This window comes from Vipera berus, assembly GCF_964194415.1.
Source record: "Vipera berus genome assembly, chromosome: 4".
Classification (NCBI taxonomy): Eukaryota; Metazoa; Chordata; class Lepidosauria; order Squamata; family Viperidae; genus Vipera; species Vipera berus.
The window spans coordinates 18,184,679-18,199,832 of NC_138206.1; the positions used below are offsets into that span (position 1 = coordinate 18,184,679).

The 15,154-nt window shown below is 43.0% G+C and overlaps 1 protein-coding gene across 3 annotated transcripts in view; it reads left to right on the forward strand.

The window, feature by feature from the left end:
* Positions 1 to 15,154, forward strand: part of GRIA4 (glutamate ionotropic receptor AMPA type subunit 4) — a gene marked incomplete at both ends in the record, with an annotated part of 287,382 nt that overhangs the window by 110,564 nt on the left and 161,664 nt on the right. For all 3 annotated transcript variants that reach the window (XM_081326677.1, XM_081326676.1, XM_081326678.1), the window contains one exon: positions 10,742 to 10,981. In XM_081326677.1, the coding sequence (XP_081182803.1) occupies positions 10,742 to 10,981 (240 nt within the window). The remainder of the gene's footprint in view (positions 1 to 10,741; positions 10,982 to 15,154) is intronic.

The window sequence follows — 15,154 nt, forward strand, 5'->3', positions numbered from 1 at the left end:
CGTCTTGTGGAACTCGCATTTGGTGAGCTTCACATAAAGGCGGGCAGCCAGCAGCTTCCGCAGCACCTGGCGCACGAGGGCGATATGCTCCTCCATAGTCTTAGTATATATCAAAATGTCATCCAGGTACACTAACACCCCGCGGTACAGGTGCTTGTGAAGCACCTGGTTTATCATCTGCATAAAGACGGCTGGGGCCCCCTGGAGTCCAAACGGCATGACTCGGAACTGGAAACTGCCCAACGGACAGTTAAACGCCGTTTTCCACTCATCCCCAGCTCTGATCCGCACCCGGTAATACGCCTCCCGTAAATCAAGCTTCGTGAAGATGCGTCCCGTCGACAAGTGTGCCAGAAGATCTTTCATGAGTGGCAGCGGATACAGATGTTCGACGCAGACCGCGTTGACGCCTCGGAAGTCGACACACATGCGAAGCGTGCCGTCCTTCTTCTCCCGGAACAGTATTGGCGCTGCTATCTTGGATCGGGCAGGCTGGATGAACCCCCTCGTGAGATTTTTGTCGATATAACGACGTAGCTCCTGCATCTCACGAGGCGTCAAAGCGTACATGCGCGGTTTTGGCAGCTTTACGCCCGGCTCGAGCTCGATGGCGCAGTCCGTCGCTCGGTGAGGAGGCAGAGTGTCACACTCTTTCTCGTCGAAAACCTCTGCTAGGTCGGCGTACACCTGTGGGAAGCAGGCTTCCGCCACCCCCTCTGCCCCTTGAACCCGCTCACCACCTAGCTGCTCAGTAGGACCCACATATGCGTGTGGTGGTGGTTGTGGCCCTGTCCCCAACCGTAGGTGCCGGCAGCCCTCCCCCCACCAGATCGTGGGCCCCCACTTGTCGAGCCACGTCAACCCCAGAATCACTGTCTCCGTCATTGATGGAACGACAAGGAATCGTAAGGTCTCCCAGTGGGTCCCTATCTCCAATCGAATAGGTCTCGTCACCCGGGTGACTGGAGCCCCCCCCAAAAGGGATCCGTCCACCTGCTGGAAACGAAGGGGAGTTGGCAGGCAGCGCACCTCCACTCCCAGCCGGGCAACCACCACTTGGCTGATGAGGCACCGAGTGCTGCCTGTGTCGATCAGCGCTGGGCAAGCCTCCCTATGTCCCGTTCGCAGGTTGATGAGTACGACCGGAACTGTGAAAGGCACCACTGGGTCACTCACCATAGGGTCCTCCTCCTCCTCCAGGCTCTCGTAGGGCTCTGGGTCGTTGGCCTCGGGTGGTTCCGCGCCGATTGCTGATGTGGTCATCAGGGACGCCAGCTGGTGAGCAGCTCTTGTTCGCTCCACCGACTTTCGTGCTGTAGGGCCCTTTCCGACGGGGGTTGCTGCGGCGGCACGAGGTGCCGGCAAGGGGCAAGTGGCTACTCGGTGTCCCGGCTGATCGCACCGGAAGCATCTTATAGCAGGTCTTGGAAGCGGCACAGGTGGGTTTGCCGTCGGGGCCACGGCCTTCCGATCCTCCTCCTTTGGCCTCTCAGAGGTCCTACGGGTCCCGACCACCCCCTCCGACTTACCCCTGCATTCGCGCAGCCGGACGTCGAGTTCTACAGTGACCCGGTACCACTCCAGCAGTCGCTCGGGCACTCCACACACCACGCACGCCCTCCGCAGCGCGCCGTCCAACCCTGACTGGAAGTGGTGTACCAGCAAGCGTTCCGGCCAAGAGCGGAGCTTACGAGCCACCCGGCGAAATTCAGCAACATACTCTGCTGCGGGCCTGCCTTGTTGTCGCAGCCCCACCACCTCCGCCTCAGCCCTGTGGGTGCGGGCCACGTCCTCAAACTGCGTCCGCAGCGACTCCAGGAACAACCCGACGTCAGCCAGTTCCCGAGCATGCTTGCCATACAGGTCAGCCGCCCAAGCTGCGGCCTCTCCCTGCAGGCTTGCTGTGATGGCCACCACCATGGCCCATTGGGAGGTATAGGCTGCTCCGTACTGATCCAGGTGGTGAATGGTGTGGCTCAGGAACATGGCGAGCCGGTCTGGGTGGCCGTCGTACGTAACTGGCAGTGGTGGAGGGCCCCAGAAAACCCCCGGGCCCCAGGGGCCCCCCTGGGCCCTGGGCCCCCTTGTACCTGGTGCTTGGTGCCGCCCGCTCAATGGCCGGGCGGTTGCCCCGGCCATTGTTGCCCACCTGGTGGCCTCTGCCTGGTCTGACGCCCCGGGGTGTTGTCGTTCGGCCTGAACAGCTCCCAACTCCGTCAGCCGTGATGGCGGGCCCCGAAACCTTGGGCCTGCCAGGCGGAAACTGGGCTGGCCCGATTGGCCGGGTGTCAACCTCTGTAGCGACCATCGCCGCATCTCCGGAGCCGGACCCGCAGGCGACCAAGGTGCAGTGTCCTGATACCCAAACTCCCCAAAACGGTCCCGCAACACATCCATTGTGTAGGCCCCTGGGGCCGTAGAGTAGCTCCATTCCTCGCCTTCTTCCTCCGTCAGCCGCCGCTCCCTCCAAGCCAGCACTGCGGCCCGTGAACGGCCCTCACCACGGACTTGGTCCAAATGCTCCAAGGGAGGGCTCTGCCACCCCCCCCCGCTCTGAGTCAGAGACCCTACCTCCCAACTATCACCAGCTTCAGCCGAGGCCGTAACCCCCTTGGTCTTCGGCCGCACTGCTGGCCCCTCTGGCACGCCAGGATCAGGTGGAGTTGCAACTGCAGCCCCAACAGCCCCTTCCTCCTCGGCTGCCAAGTCAAGCCCCGATGGATCCTCTGCCATGCCCAAAGCGTGAGTAACAGCAGTAGGTATCCTGGAATAACGCTGACTTACTGTCACGACGTCCTGTGCCAGGAAACAAAAGCACTCCAAAAGGAACGGGTGACCAGGTTTATTTCTTCAACAAATCAAACCGCGGTAAAGTCAGCGTTGAGGCACCTAGCCTCAACGCTCTTTTATCATGTTACCACACCCCTACCCCACCCCTTCAAAGCAAACCGGCATCCGCCCGCCTCCCCATAAACACCCCACCCATCACCGTGCAAAGCCACCGCCCATCGTGTGCACTGCTGCAGCCTGTCAGGCCCCCTCCCAGGTGAGTTCTGTGTTTCCGCTCCCTCGTGCGCCCCAGTCCGTGCCGGCATTCCGGACGTTAAGCTCCCCCCAAGTCCAGTAACAGAGGGTGGCATAGCCACACCCCCCTCCACTGTTTGCTGGGCCGTGTCCAACTGCTGGGGCGAGTCTAACTGTTCGCTGGGTTCAGCCCGTTGCCGCCCGGGCGCCATCCGCGGTCCAGGGTCCAGCCGCCGAGAAGCAAACATTAGTGCCAGACCGGTGGGCGCCCGGCGCCGTCCCCGGTGTCGAGGCGAGCGCGCGCCCGCCGGCCGTCCGGGAGCGGGCGCGCCAAACAGCCGAGCGCCGGCCAGCTGCTCAGCGGGATTGCGGCGGCGCGCTCTACAAAGTCCGGGCGAGGCCACGCCCTCCAAACAAGCGTCCGGGGTCCGGGGAAGGTGCTGCCCGGGTGCGCCAATCAGCTGGGGACCGGCCGGCTGCTCGGCGGGGCTGCGGCGGCACGCTGCGGCAGAAGACGAGGCCACGCCCTCTAAACAAGCGTCCGGGGTTCGGGGAAGGTGCTGCCCGGGCGCGCCGATCAGCTGGGGACCGGCCGGCTGCTCGGCGGGGCTGCGACCGCGGCGGCACGGGCATTGTCGAGGCCCGAGCGGACGGGAGGCCGGTGGGGCTTGACACAATCACTCACTCTCTCTCTCAACCCAACACACTTCACGGGGTTACTGTTGAGGGAAAAATTAGAGAAAGAAAAAGTATGTTACATACATTCACCACCTTGAGTTATTCATAAAATAATAAAGGCAAAATAAAAAGTCTAATAATAATAAGTGGAAGTTTTTTGCATATTGGAAAATTAAATTAATTAAATTAAATTAAATTAAATTAAAATTACAGTGGATAATTTCCAGTGTAGTTTGAACCTGAGTTCGAGCACAAAGTCAGTCCCTGTACCTAGATTACAGTGAGCTCACACAACTTTCAATTTAGCTAGCAGAGAATACAGCTTTATTAACCTTTTTTCTCTTCTTTTGTGGTGTCCAATTCCTAGAGACTGTCTGGAATATCCCTGCAGTTTTCTTGGCAAGATTTTTTAAGAAGTGGCTTGACATTGCCTCCCTCTTAGGGCTAAGAAAAAATGATTGACCCAAGGTCACCCAGCTGGCTTTGTGCCTTAGGTGGAACTAGAACTCACAGTCTCCCAGTTTCTATCCTAATGCTTTAACCACCACACCAAATTGCTTTGCATTTATTAAACTTTAGCAAATATCAAAAACAATTAACTGGCAAACATAGGATAGAAGGCAGGCAAAAGCAGGGAGAGTTAAAAGTTTGAAGCAGAGACAAGAATTTATGCTATCACTATCCCTCTATATTAAAAGAACTGAATTTTCCAGAGCCTCTGAAAATGATACTATGGGCAATTAGCCTCCAAAATAACAAATGAATGGGTTTTGGTTAATCCAGTCATCAACCTTTTAGGTATATAAAGACAGAAGACTAGAAATACTACCAAATGATCTCTCCTCTTTCTGCCCAATTAACATCTTGGTGAGTGAAGATGATGCATCTAATTGAGTGCGCAACATTAGTTGTTATGAATTCTTAGCAAGATAAATAGATGATTTATAGATGACAGTATATATATATATATATATATATATATATATATATATATTTTCTCCATCACAACCTGACTATAATATAGTCTTCCAATGGTGTCCAGTAGTAAGTTAATATTCTTATGCCTACCATAGATAAACTTCTCAAGCATGTCCATAAGGAGTATATGAGCGCTATAGTACTTCTGCTCATTTTCCCCTGACATTTTCAAAGATATACTGCCCTCAAAGACAGCCTGCCCAATAATGGAAGTCATATATATCCACTGGTACCTGCTGGTTGTGTCCTTGGTGAATTTTTATAATTCTTTAAAGCCATCCACATTAGTGACCCTGAATTCCTCCTGCTGTAGTAAATTCCATAGCTTATCTTAGTGATGTGTGAAGAAATACTTTTTACCTACCATGAATTTTTCATCATTCAGTTACATGGGATGACCCTGAGTTTGAAAGATCAAGAGAAAAGTTTCTGTCTATCCATTTTCTCCATACCACTAAGAATGTTAGAAATCTATCCCTTATCCATTTTTAATAATAACACAGAACATTTTTCTCTTTCTTTTCTTCTCCATTCTGATTTAGTGCCCCACCTTTCTACTCTACGGATGATTTGCCCCCTGCTAAATTCATCTGATTTACTAGATGTGCTGACAATAGTAATGAAAATCTGTATATGTTGCTGAGATAATTATGTCCCCTCTTGTTGAAAATTAATACAGTAATGTTTTGTTTTAAGTAGAAGAAGCATATATGATTAGTCTCTTTGGAGCTACTATGTTTAAAACACTGTTTTCATTAGAACAGGCTGTCATGTTTATGGGCATCCTCCCATTTTAAATTAAAAATACTTTCTTGAGGGGAGAAAGTTCTAGTTTTATAAATGAGCTTATTTTCTTCCTTTTCAAGGAAGAAAAAGAAAAGGACAAAAATACTTATGCGTAAAATTGGATCATAAAAAATCTTACTTTTTTTAAAAAAAAACATGGAAGCTTATATTTCCCCCTCCTTTCTTCTTTGATTCAAAACAAAAAGGCAATTAAGCTTTAGAAGAGATTATTGTATTAATTTGTGGAAAACGATAGTGTATAGAAATATGCTAATTTTATTCCAGTTTTATCAAAAGAAACATATTACATGAGTTAGGGGAGACTGAATACAGTGACATCTTTTTCATGTTTTTGTTTCAAAGCGCTTTTTATTTAAAACTTAAATAATCTATGTAAGAAGGCAAGAGAGAATTTTGATAAGAACCTAGCTATCTCTAGTTTCCTGTAATCTTAATTACAGGAATATATTTTCAACAATAATCTTATAAATGTAGACAAGAGTAACTTAGTCAAATCAAGGTAATTTCAATCAGTTATCAGAGATGGATATGTGGCACTTCTGATGCTACTAAACTCAATTTCCCTAAGCCTGAAACGGGTTTTGTGGTCCAGTAAATTTGGTTAAGCTATGTGTTACCTATCCCTAAAACTAGGGCAGTGGTGGCGAACCTTTTAGAATCCGAGTGCCCAAACTGCAACCCAAAACCCACTTATTTATCGCTGGGTGCCAGGTGGGCGTGGCCCACTGGATGGGTGTGGCTGTGGTGGTCATGGAAGATTGGGTGGGTGTGGCCAAGGTAGGTGTGGTCACCTCAATGTTACTCGTGGGGAGGGACACCTGTGGGGGGTAGGCAGGGTTGGGGGAGCTCCAGGAGGTCTCTGGCAGGTGGGGTGGTAGGCAGGAGACTCATCCTGTGGGGTGAGGTGAGGCTGGGTGGGGGTGCCATTGCCATGGGGCAAGGAAAGGGCTGGGGCAGCTGCTGCCTGACACCATCGGCCCCCACACACAGAGGCCAGCGAGTGCATGGGGGCCAATGGTGTCCTTCAGTAGCCACAGCCTGCTGGCCCCTCGACAGGCACACTCTGAGGCTCTGCAGCCCATCGCCAGCAGTTCAAAGAAGCGCCTCTGAGATGGATGGTCAGCCAACAGCTGAGGTGATGCAGTGTGTCGTGCCTGGGAAAAGCATGTGAGGCCAGGAGGGATGGGATGGGGGGAAGGGAAACCAGCCGTGCTGGTATGCATTCAGCCACGTGGGACCTCGGCGAATTAGCAGGCGGCTGGTTGAAGAGGGACAGTTGCCACCTCCAGGGCATGATGCAGGTGCCCACAGAGAGAGCTCTGAGTGCCGCCTCTGGCACTCGTGCCATAGGTTCGCCACCACTGAACTAGGGTATAATGGATATAATGGAGGGAGAAGTGAAAGTGTTATTTGTATGTGACATACGTGTTTATGGTATGAGATGTACATATATTTATTTGCATGGCCATCCACTCCTATGCGTACAAGTATCTGCAAGTTGTCCCTTCACAAAGTCTGGCCAGTAGTTTGTGCAGTTCTCAGTGTCCAAAAGATGGTTCTAGCAACCAGAAATTGTGCATTTCTGTCCAGTGCAGGGTGTTACTTTATAATTAAGGCTGCAATCTTTATTTTAGAGTAAGTCCTGTTGAAAGCTATAGATCTAAGTAGACACGTTGTTATGCATATTAAACAAACCACTGCTTAGAAGTTCAAAATCTTTGAAATCAGCCTATATACATGTCTATAGAGATTCTCAGTCATCCAAGTCATGGTTGTCCCAAAGGTGCTTTTTCACAAGGCAACTAGACTTTCTTTTTTCTCTTTGAAGACATTTTGCTTTTCATCCAAGAAGCTTCTTCAGCTTTGACTGGATGGTGGGGAATGGAAGGATTTATACTGGTCATTTGCATTCTTTTAGAGAGTTAATGATGTCACCTGGAGGTTTATCTGTGTTGTCAGGGTCACCTGAGTAGTGCAAATGGGCGTGGAGCCTTCTTGGAACTGTTGAAAGGATCATGTTGCAGACTGAAGATAGATGATGTCGTATCCCTCCCCCTATTTTGAGAAATGGGTTTCAGTTTTGATACAAATGGCCTCTTTGACCCCTCTTTCAAATCTGATGGGCAAGTTTCAGCAGTCCATCTGCATTAAGCCTCCAGGTGGCACCAACAATTCTCAAAAAGAATGCAAATGACCAGCTGTCTACAAGGAATATAAATCCTTCCATTCCCCACCATCCAGTCAGAGATGAAGAAGCTTCTTGGATGAGAAGTGAAACATCTTCAAAGAGAAAAAAGAAAGTCCAGTTGCACCTTTGGGACAGCCTATATACATGCACAATCCTTCTACATGTTGTAGGATTTATTGCATTTTACCATCTTCTAGTCTCCAGAATGGGGTAGACTCCATCTCTGTTACGTCATCATTATATCAAAATAGTAATGTGAATTGATTTTTCTTTGACCATGAACTTATTGTATAACACGGAGAAAGCAACATTTTCACATGTGAGCACATTTAAAATATTTGGAGCATATTGTTAGCTTTCTTTCCAAATGGCTATCATGATAAATATATTCACTTACCAGGAAACAAACTGGATGATTGCTGTAATGGGAATGTCCAGAAATGCAAGCTCTAGAGAATCCTGTTAGATTAGAACTTTTCCATAACCGACCTGTAAAGTAATTCTGAAGTTAACTGATTTTTATTTTTATTTTTTTGAGGTTATAGGGAGGGAAGCGTTTTCCAGGGGCTTTTGTTGTTTTTGTGGAAACCAATGAGCATGGAGAACAAAAAGATGGAATCTTAAATTTACCTTCAGTTGTGGCATGCAGTTTTCTAGGAGACAGAAAGGAATCCAATAGATTCCAACATATAGCAATAAATTAGAGGTTTTTGTTTTATTTGTATATATTTTCAAGTCTTGCCAAATGTCCTATTTAATTGATTGAATAACGATGAAAAATTTCAGGTACAGAAGACACTTCATTTACACTTTATTTTATTCTGAGCTCTAACGTTCATTGACAAAGGTAAATTCATTTACTCTTTAAGCTCTAATCCTTTTTCTGTAAGTTTTAACACCCATCCGTCTTTGTTTTCATGTATCTTGATAAACTATAACTTTGTTTTAGACTGACATTTCTCTAATTTGTGCTTCAGGAATTTGTTAACAAATGTTAGGAGGACTAGGTCTCTCCTGATTGATCACTAAAATAAAGAATTTGCCTTAGTGTGATTAGAAGACATTCCCCTTCCTGATCACCTGATTTCTTATTAAATGTGGATGAAAAAAATATTGACAGCAATCACATAGAGAATACACAAGAACACCATCGATTACCATATTCTGCACAATCTGGCTTTCTGCCAGAAAATCTGATAATATTTGGAAACTTCACTGGCATCCTGGATGCATATTTAGAAAAATTAAATCTACAGTGATCATCTTGGTGATTATAATAATGGCCGTTTATGTGATGCAATGTTTTTTTTTCTTTAAATAAATAATTCAGCAGCATCACAGGGATAGATATTATTTGCAAGCTTCCTTGAAGGAAGATATGAAATATCTTACATTAATAAATCAATGGCTGAGTAGCTGAAAGAATATTAAGTAAAATGAGATTAATTGGACAAAAGATTTTCTTGTACATTTGGGTGGGGGAGTTTCACCAGAGAAAGTTTTTAAAAGGTTGGCTGTCAATTTCACCATGTTGGAAATGCTAAATAGATTAAGAGGTACCTATTTGTTCCACTCTTGCCCCATTTATCATTTAATATCCATAAATGTATTAATATTGTTGTGGATACCAATATAATACTCTTGAATTATAATCCAAAAATGTAGAATTTACCAATTTATCAAAACAGATTAATCAGTCAGTAGTCAATCTTTGATGAGGTATATGAAAATTGGACTGAATGACTTTTAAGTGTAAATGTATACTAGTTACTGCTGTTTTTTATTTCTCATTTTTCCTGTTTGTTACTATGTTTTAGATATTTTTCATTTGTGTGTATTTCCATATAAAAGCACAATAAAAAGATATTGGGATTCAAATACAAAAAAAAATCTCTACATGGTACGATATCTTTTGGATTAGTGTTTTTTTTCCGAAAGTGGGGGAATAGGAGCAAGAGAAAATGTTCTAGTCATTCTCTCTTCTTCCACAAACCTTCTAGTTATTTTTATCACCCTCTTGAAATACCTGCTTGTCTGTCTGTCTGTTTGTTTTTTGCACTAGTAGACCAAGTAAAATATGAAGTTTCATCCCTTCACCATTTTACTTTATAGGGTACCATGGATCTATGAATATTTTTAGACATACAAATGATGATGTCATTAAAATAATCTTGTAGGACTTGTTAGGTGCCAAAAGAGATAATGTGACCACAGGACTTGTGTTACGATGGTTATCTTTATCTACTCGTGTATTTGCTACTCATTTTTATTATAGTTATCCAAATTTGTAGACAAGTGGTGCATTAAAAACAAACCTTAAATTTCCAGAAGATACTAGAATTGCTTATCTTCTGAATTTGTGAAAAATTTGTTAAACATGTTTTCCAGTTGATGCTACTTTAATATATGAAATGTGAAGAAAAATATTAAGAACACCAGTGCTGGCTTTGTTAACAATGAAATTTACCAGGTCTTCTTAGGAATGGAATGAACATTAACTTGATAAAGACACCGTAGATTACATTATCAGGTCTACCTGATTCTCTGGAGTTTAGCTTTTCATATTCTTCTATATTTCAAGTAAAGATATTTTAAAATCTTATTGTAGAGCATCAGTAATTACTGGATGATTTGCTAATTGTGCTATGATGTTCAAGTTAAGTGTAAAAAATAGAATTTCTTCACTAAAGCTAATTTACGGCTAATTTAATTTTAACATTCAGTTGATATAAAATGCATTATAAATTTCAGCTATCATCTGAAGGGTTTATCCTGAATCAAAGGCTTCTGTAATTATTCACAGAAATCAAACCAAATAATTAAAGTATATAATAAGAATTTATTTTGATTGATTATGTGTTTCTTCATGAAGAAAGCAACAACATTCCATATTATTATGTGATTAAGGCACATGAAGGAAGCATTTTCCGTATAGTCTGGATCTAGATCTAAATCTAGATATCATCAGCAAGATAGGATCCCTATCCTTAAAGTTTAGATTGGAACCATAAATTTTGCTTATTGTTTCTATGTTGTTTTAATTATATGTTTTATGTTTCCTTTCAGTCTGCTCCCAGTACTCACGAGGAGTTTTTGCTATTTTTGGACTGTACGATAAAAGATCAGTACACACCTTGACCTCATTCTGCAGCGCCTTGCACATCTCCCTCATCACACCCAGTTTCCCCACAGAGGGTGAAAGCCAGTTTGTGCTGCAACTGAGGCCTTCCTTACAAGGAGCGCTGCTAAGTTTGCTGGGCCATTATAAATGGAATCGCTTTGTCTTCCTTTATGACACGGATAGGGGTAAGTAGTGTTCCCCTTTATAACACTCACCTATCGAGAGATGTAGCCATGAGATGAGCAGGCCAAGCCTGGGTGTGGGGATCAAATATGTCATCAGTTTGGAATCGCTAGTCCAGCCCACATGAATTCCACTGACACTTTTCTAGTACCAGTTGGGTTTGACCATTAGTAGATCAGATTCTTGTGTATAGGTAGCAGGTAATCAGCTTTTAGTGCTTTGAATTCAATTCCTGTTCTTGACTACGTGCCTTAGAAAGAAGAGACCCCCAAAGAGCTTTTCTTTCATGTTTATTATTTATTAAGTATATATGCTGCCCATCTCAGTGTCCACTGTTCATCTACTACAGCTGTTCATCCACTAAATCTGAGTGATTTAATTTGTTTTCATTTTGCAGCGGACTTTATTTATTTATGAATTTATAAACCGCTTCAGTCAATTGACTCTAAGTTTTTAAAGGTTTAATTTTCCCGAAGATGAAAAGTCAGAAAAATAGCTGAAAAAAATGAGAGTTCCAAGATAAAAGGGAATGTTTTAATAGCAGTATTTTTTAATACTGCTATTGCACCTTATCTTACTATATTCATGGTGACTGGACATTGAAAACATTTGATATTTAAGATTAATTCTCCTTAACCATTTTAGGACTATTCTCAAGCAGGGAAATCCAACCACGAAAAGATATAAAATTGCTGATCTGGATTACACCGTAGGAGATAGTCAGAAGTATTTGAGATTCTACTTTATTTTTGCTGTGTTGCTACAAAAATGGACACATGTACTCAAGTTTTCTCTTTCTTTTTAAAATTGTCATTTAATTAGTAATCTTTCTTTGTATGATTTATTGTACTGGTAATTTTGTGCAGCTCTATATAAAATTAGTTCTTACATTGTACTATTTTATTTAGTTCTTTTTGTGTTATTAAAATGCTCAGGTAAAATAAGCTTTGGAGCTTTGTTAAAGTTTTCTGTTTCTGCTTTGCAATTTGTTTTGGATGAGCAGAATATAGAAAATAAGACAGAAAAATAAACCAACAGTGATAGTTTCCTTAAAAAATTACAAACTCCCCCTTTCTTGTCTAAATTGCAAAGATAAATTACAGGCTCACCATTTTGAAATATGTGACAGCATACCACAGGCAGTTTCAGTATTTTCTAGCCTAAAATATGTTTTGTAAACTATTCTTCAAGAAGCTATACAAAAAACTTGGGAGTATTATGAATACATTTTTGAGATGGAGATTGATACAACTTTTATGTATTAATAAGAAAAATTCCAGAATGGTCGCTCAGCTAGTCTATAGCCTGAAAGAAATAAAAACTCTTGCTAATTTACAAGTTAACCACTTGATATCACCATCTTTCTTGCCAAGGATCAAAATGATAAACATATTTGATGAGATAAATGTGTGACAAAACAAAAATTTCAAACTAGCATCATTTGATTTTATTTTCCCCTTTTCTCACTTTCCAGAAACTCTTTCAAAAAACAACTCAAATTAATCCCTCAATTCTCTGAAGTAGATATTAGTAGTAATACAGTAGTACTAGTCATGGAGCTAACATCTCTTTTTAAAAGAAGAGATAGTATTTCTTGGATATAATATTGAAGATAACTTGAAAAACTGCTTTGGAATGGTGTGCCTCTCTAACTAGCCAATTAACTTCATGAAGCAATTTTTATAGTAGGCTTACATACTTTTTACCCTCTGTCTCTTTACCTTTAGACCATAAGGCACCCTCAAATCACTACCCAAGAATCACTTTCTCAGTTGCAAACTAAATGTGTTTTTCAGCTAAATATAATCTAAACTGAAACAGTCAGAAACAAAGAACAGTCCATTAATATCTTGCCCCATCCCAAAGTTTCAGTTTGAAAACCGAGCTTTCTTCTTGGTTTTCAAACTGAAATTTGAGTGTATAATTATCTCATTGTATTTAACTGGTAAGTACAGGTAGTCCTCAAGTTAAATCACAGGTTTAGCCTGCCCATCATAGTTGTAACCATGATGGTTTTACAACCTATTTTGTGTGATTGTTAAGTGAGCCCATGGTTTGCTATGGGCCAGTTTTGCTGAAAACTGGAAGTAAATGCCACGTTTTGACAATATCATTGTTAAACATGGTCATTTGACCATGGAATGCTGCAAACAGCCATAAATTTATGCAGGATGAATGCCCAAAGTGTGGAGATGTGACTGCATGGGAACAACCATCAGAACTTTGAATCTGGGTCATAGGTAACCCCCCCCCAAAAAAAAATAGGTCCTTTGTAACTTCAAATGGTTGCAACCAATCATAAATCAAGGATAACTTGTACATTGTTGCCACTACCAATTTTCTCGGTAATAGAACATTGCAGTGTTTTCCAGCTTCCTAGATTGTATCTAGCTCTATAATTCTTGAAGGTCTCCATCCGCATTGCACTCGGCACTCAGTTTTTTTGTCTAATTAATTGTCTGTCACTTGCTGAGATTCTGTCACCACAGTTAAGCATGCCATATTTACAGCATTTAGAAACAAAGATACACAATTCACTCATGTTAGCTGTTTTCAAAGTTACATGTGAATTTTACATGTAAATAATCTTGCTAAATTTATGTTGGATATTAAGATCCGAAATATAGCAAAATTAAAGTTGTTTTTTTTTCTTTATTTGTACTGAATGTATTTAAACCCTGGTGGCACAGTGGTTGGATTGCTCTATTGCAGGCTAACTCTGCCCATAGTCTGGAGTTCAATCCTGACAGTGCTTGAGGTTGACTCAGCCTTGCATTCTTCCAAGATAAAATGAGGGTCCAGATTGTTGGGGGAAATATACTGACATTTGTAAACTGCTCAGAGAGTGTGTAAAGCACTATGGGGCAATATATAAGTCTAAGTGCTATTGCTAATGCTATTTTATGATTTTGAAGTTAAAACAGGATTATTGCTTTTATAGGTATGTTTCCTGACTGATCAGCAGGGTTTGCAGCTGATAGGTTTTGATTTTAGGGAAAAGTTTCCTTTACCTCTGCACATTGCACCAATTGTACATGAGGTAAACAGAAGCAATTCAGAACTGCACTGCTGTCTGTGCTTTTTAATGTGAGTAGGATATCAATCTGTACGAAGCAGGTAATAGGGATTGAACACTGCTTTATGGAAACTGCATTTTGTTCATATAAAACAGCAGCTTTCACACATCTTACGGTGTGTGCTTTTCATTGTAAATTTAAGCTCGATAAGAAAGTGTCTTAGAACGTGCAACAAACATTGCTGCCAGATCAGTATCTCAGATATACCTCCTTAGCGATGTTGGAGTATAGCAAGATTCAGCTTCATGATCTTACATGTCTATGGAGATTTTCAATCATCCCGGTCATGGTTGTCCCAAAGGTGCTTGCTTTTTTCCCCCTTTGAAAATGTTATGCTTCTTATCCAAAACTGAAGAAGCTTTTTGAATGAAAAGCAAAATGTTTTCAACGGGAAAAAAGAAAAAGAAAGTCCAGTTGACTGGAAAAAGCACCTGTGGGACAACACAATAGGATATCTCTTAAAGCCACCCATTTCCAGGAAGTTACTTCAGAGGTACCAGATTGGCATCACGTAGGCAGCATTAGTTAAATGAGGGTATTCAAGGCCACTCCTAAACCTCAGGTCAGTCACACTGGTTGACAGACAGTTGATAAATGAGGATCCTGCATTTCAGGCATCCAAGGAAGCTTTGAAAAGGATGAAAGGAGGAAGCCAGCTACACATCCACACTCGTATGCTTTAGAATTTTATTTCTCCATGGACATCTGAGTCCGGCAGCTGCTGTGCTTAGCCTTTTATGCGGCCACAGGTGTTGGCTTCAGTGCTGGAACCCACAGTCATGGAAGACAAAGACAGGCACAGTAGTAGCTGCCAGGGACTGGCAATTATGCCAAGTAAACATTGAATGTAAAACAAATGCATGTGCCAATTGGGCTCCAAACTGAGTTTCTAGTTCAGGAAAAAAAAATTAACTTGTCTTTTGAGAAGCATTCTCTGTACACTATAGACAAATGCCCAAAGCTTTTATAAGGTACAAGGCACGCATTTTGTTGAAACAACAACCACAACAAAAGTGGTTTAGAAAAAAGAAGGCATAGGCTTTCAAAGACAAAAGCTGAATTAGCATTCCTGCAATGATCTCACATTCCTCTACGCAC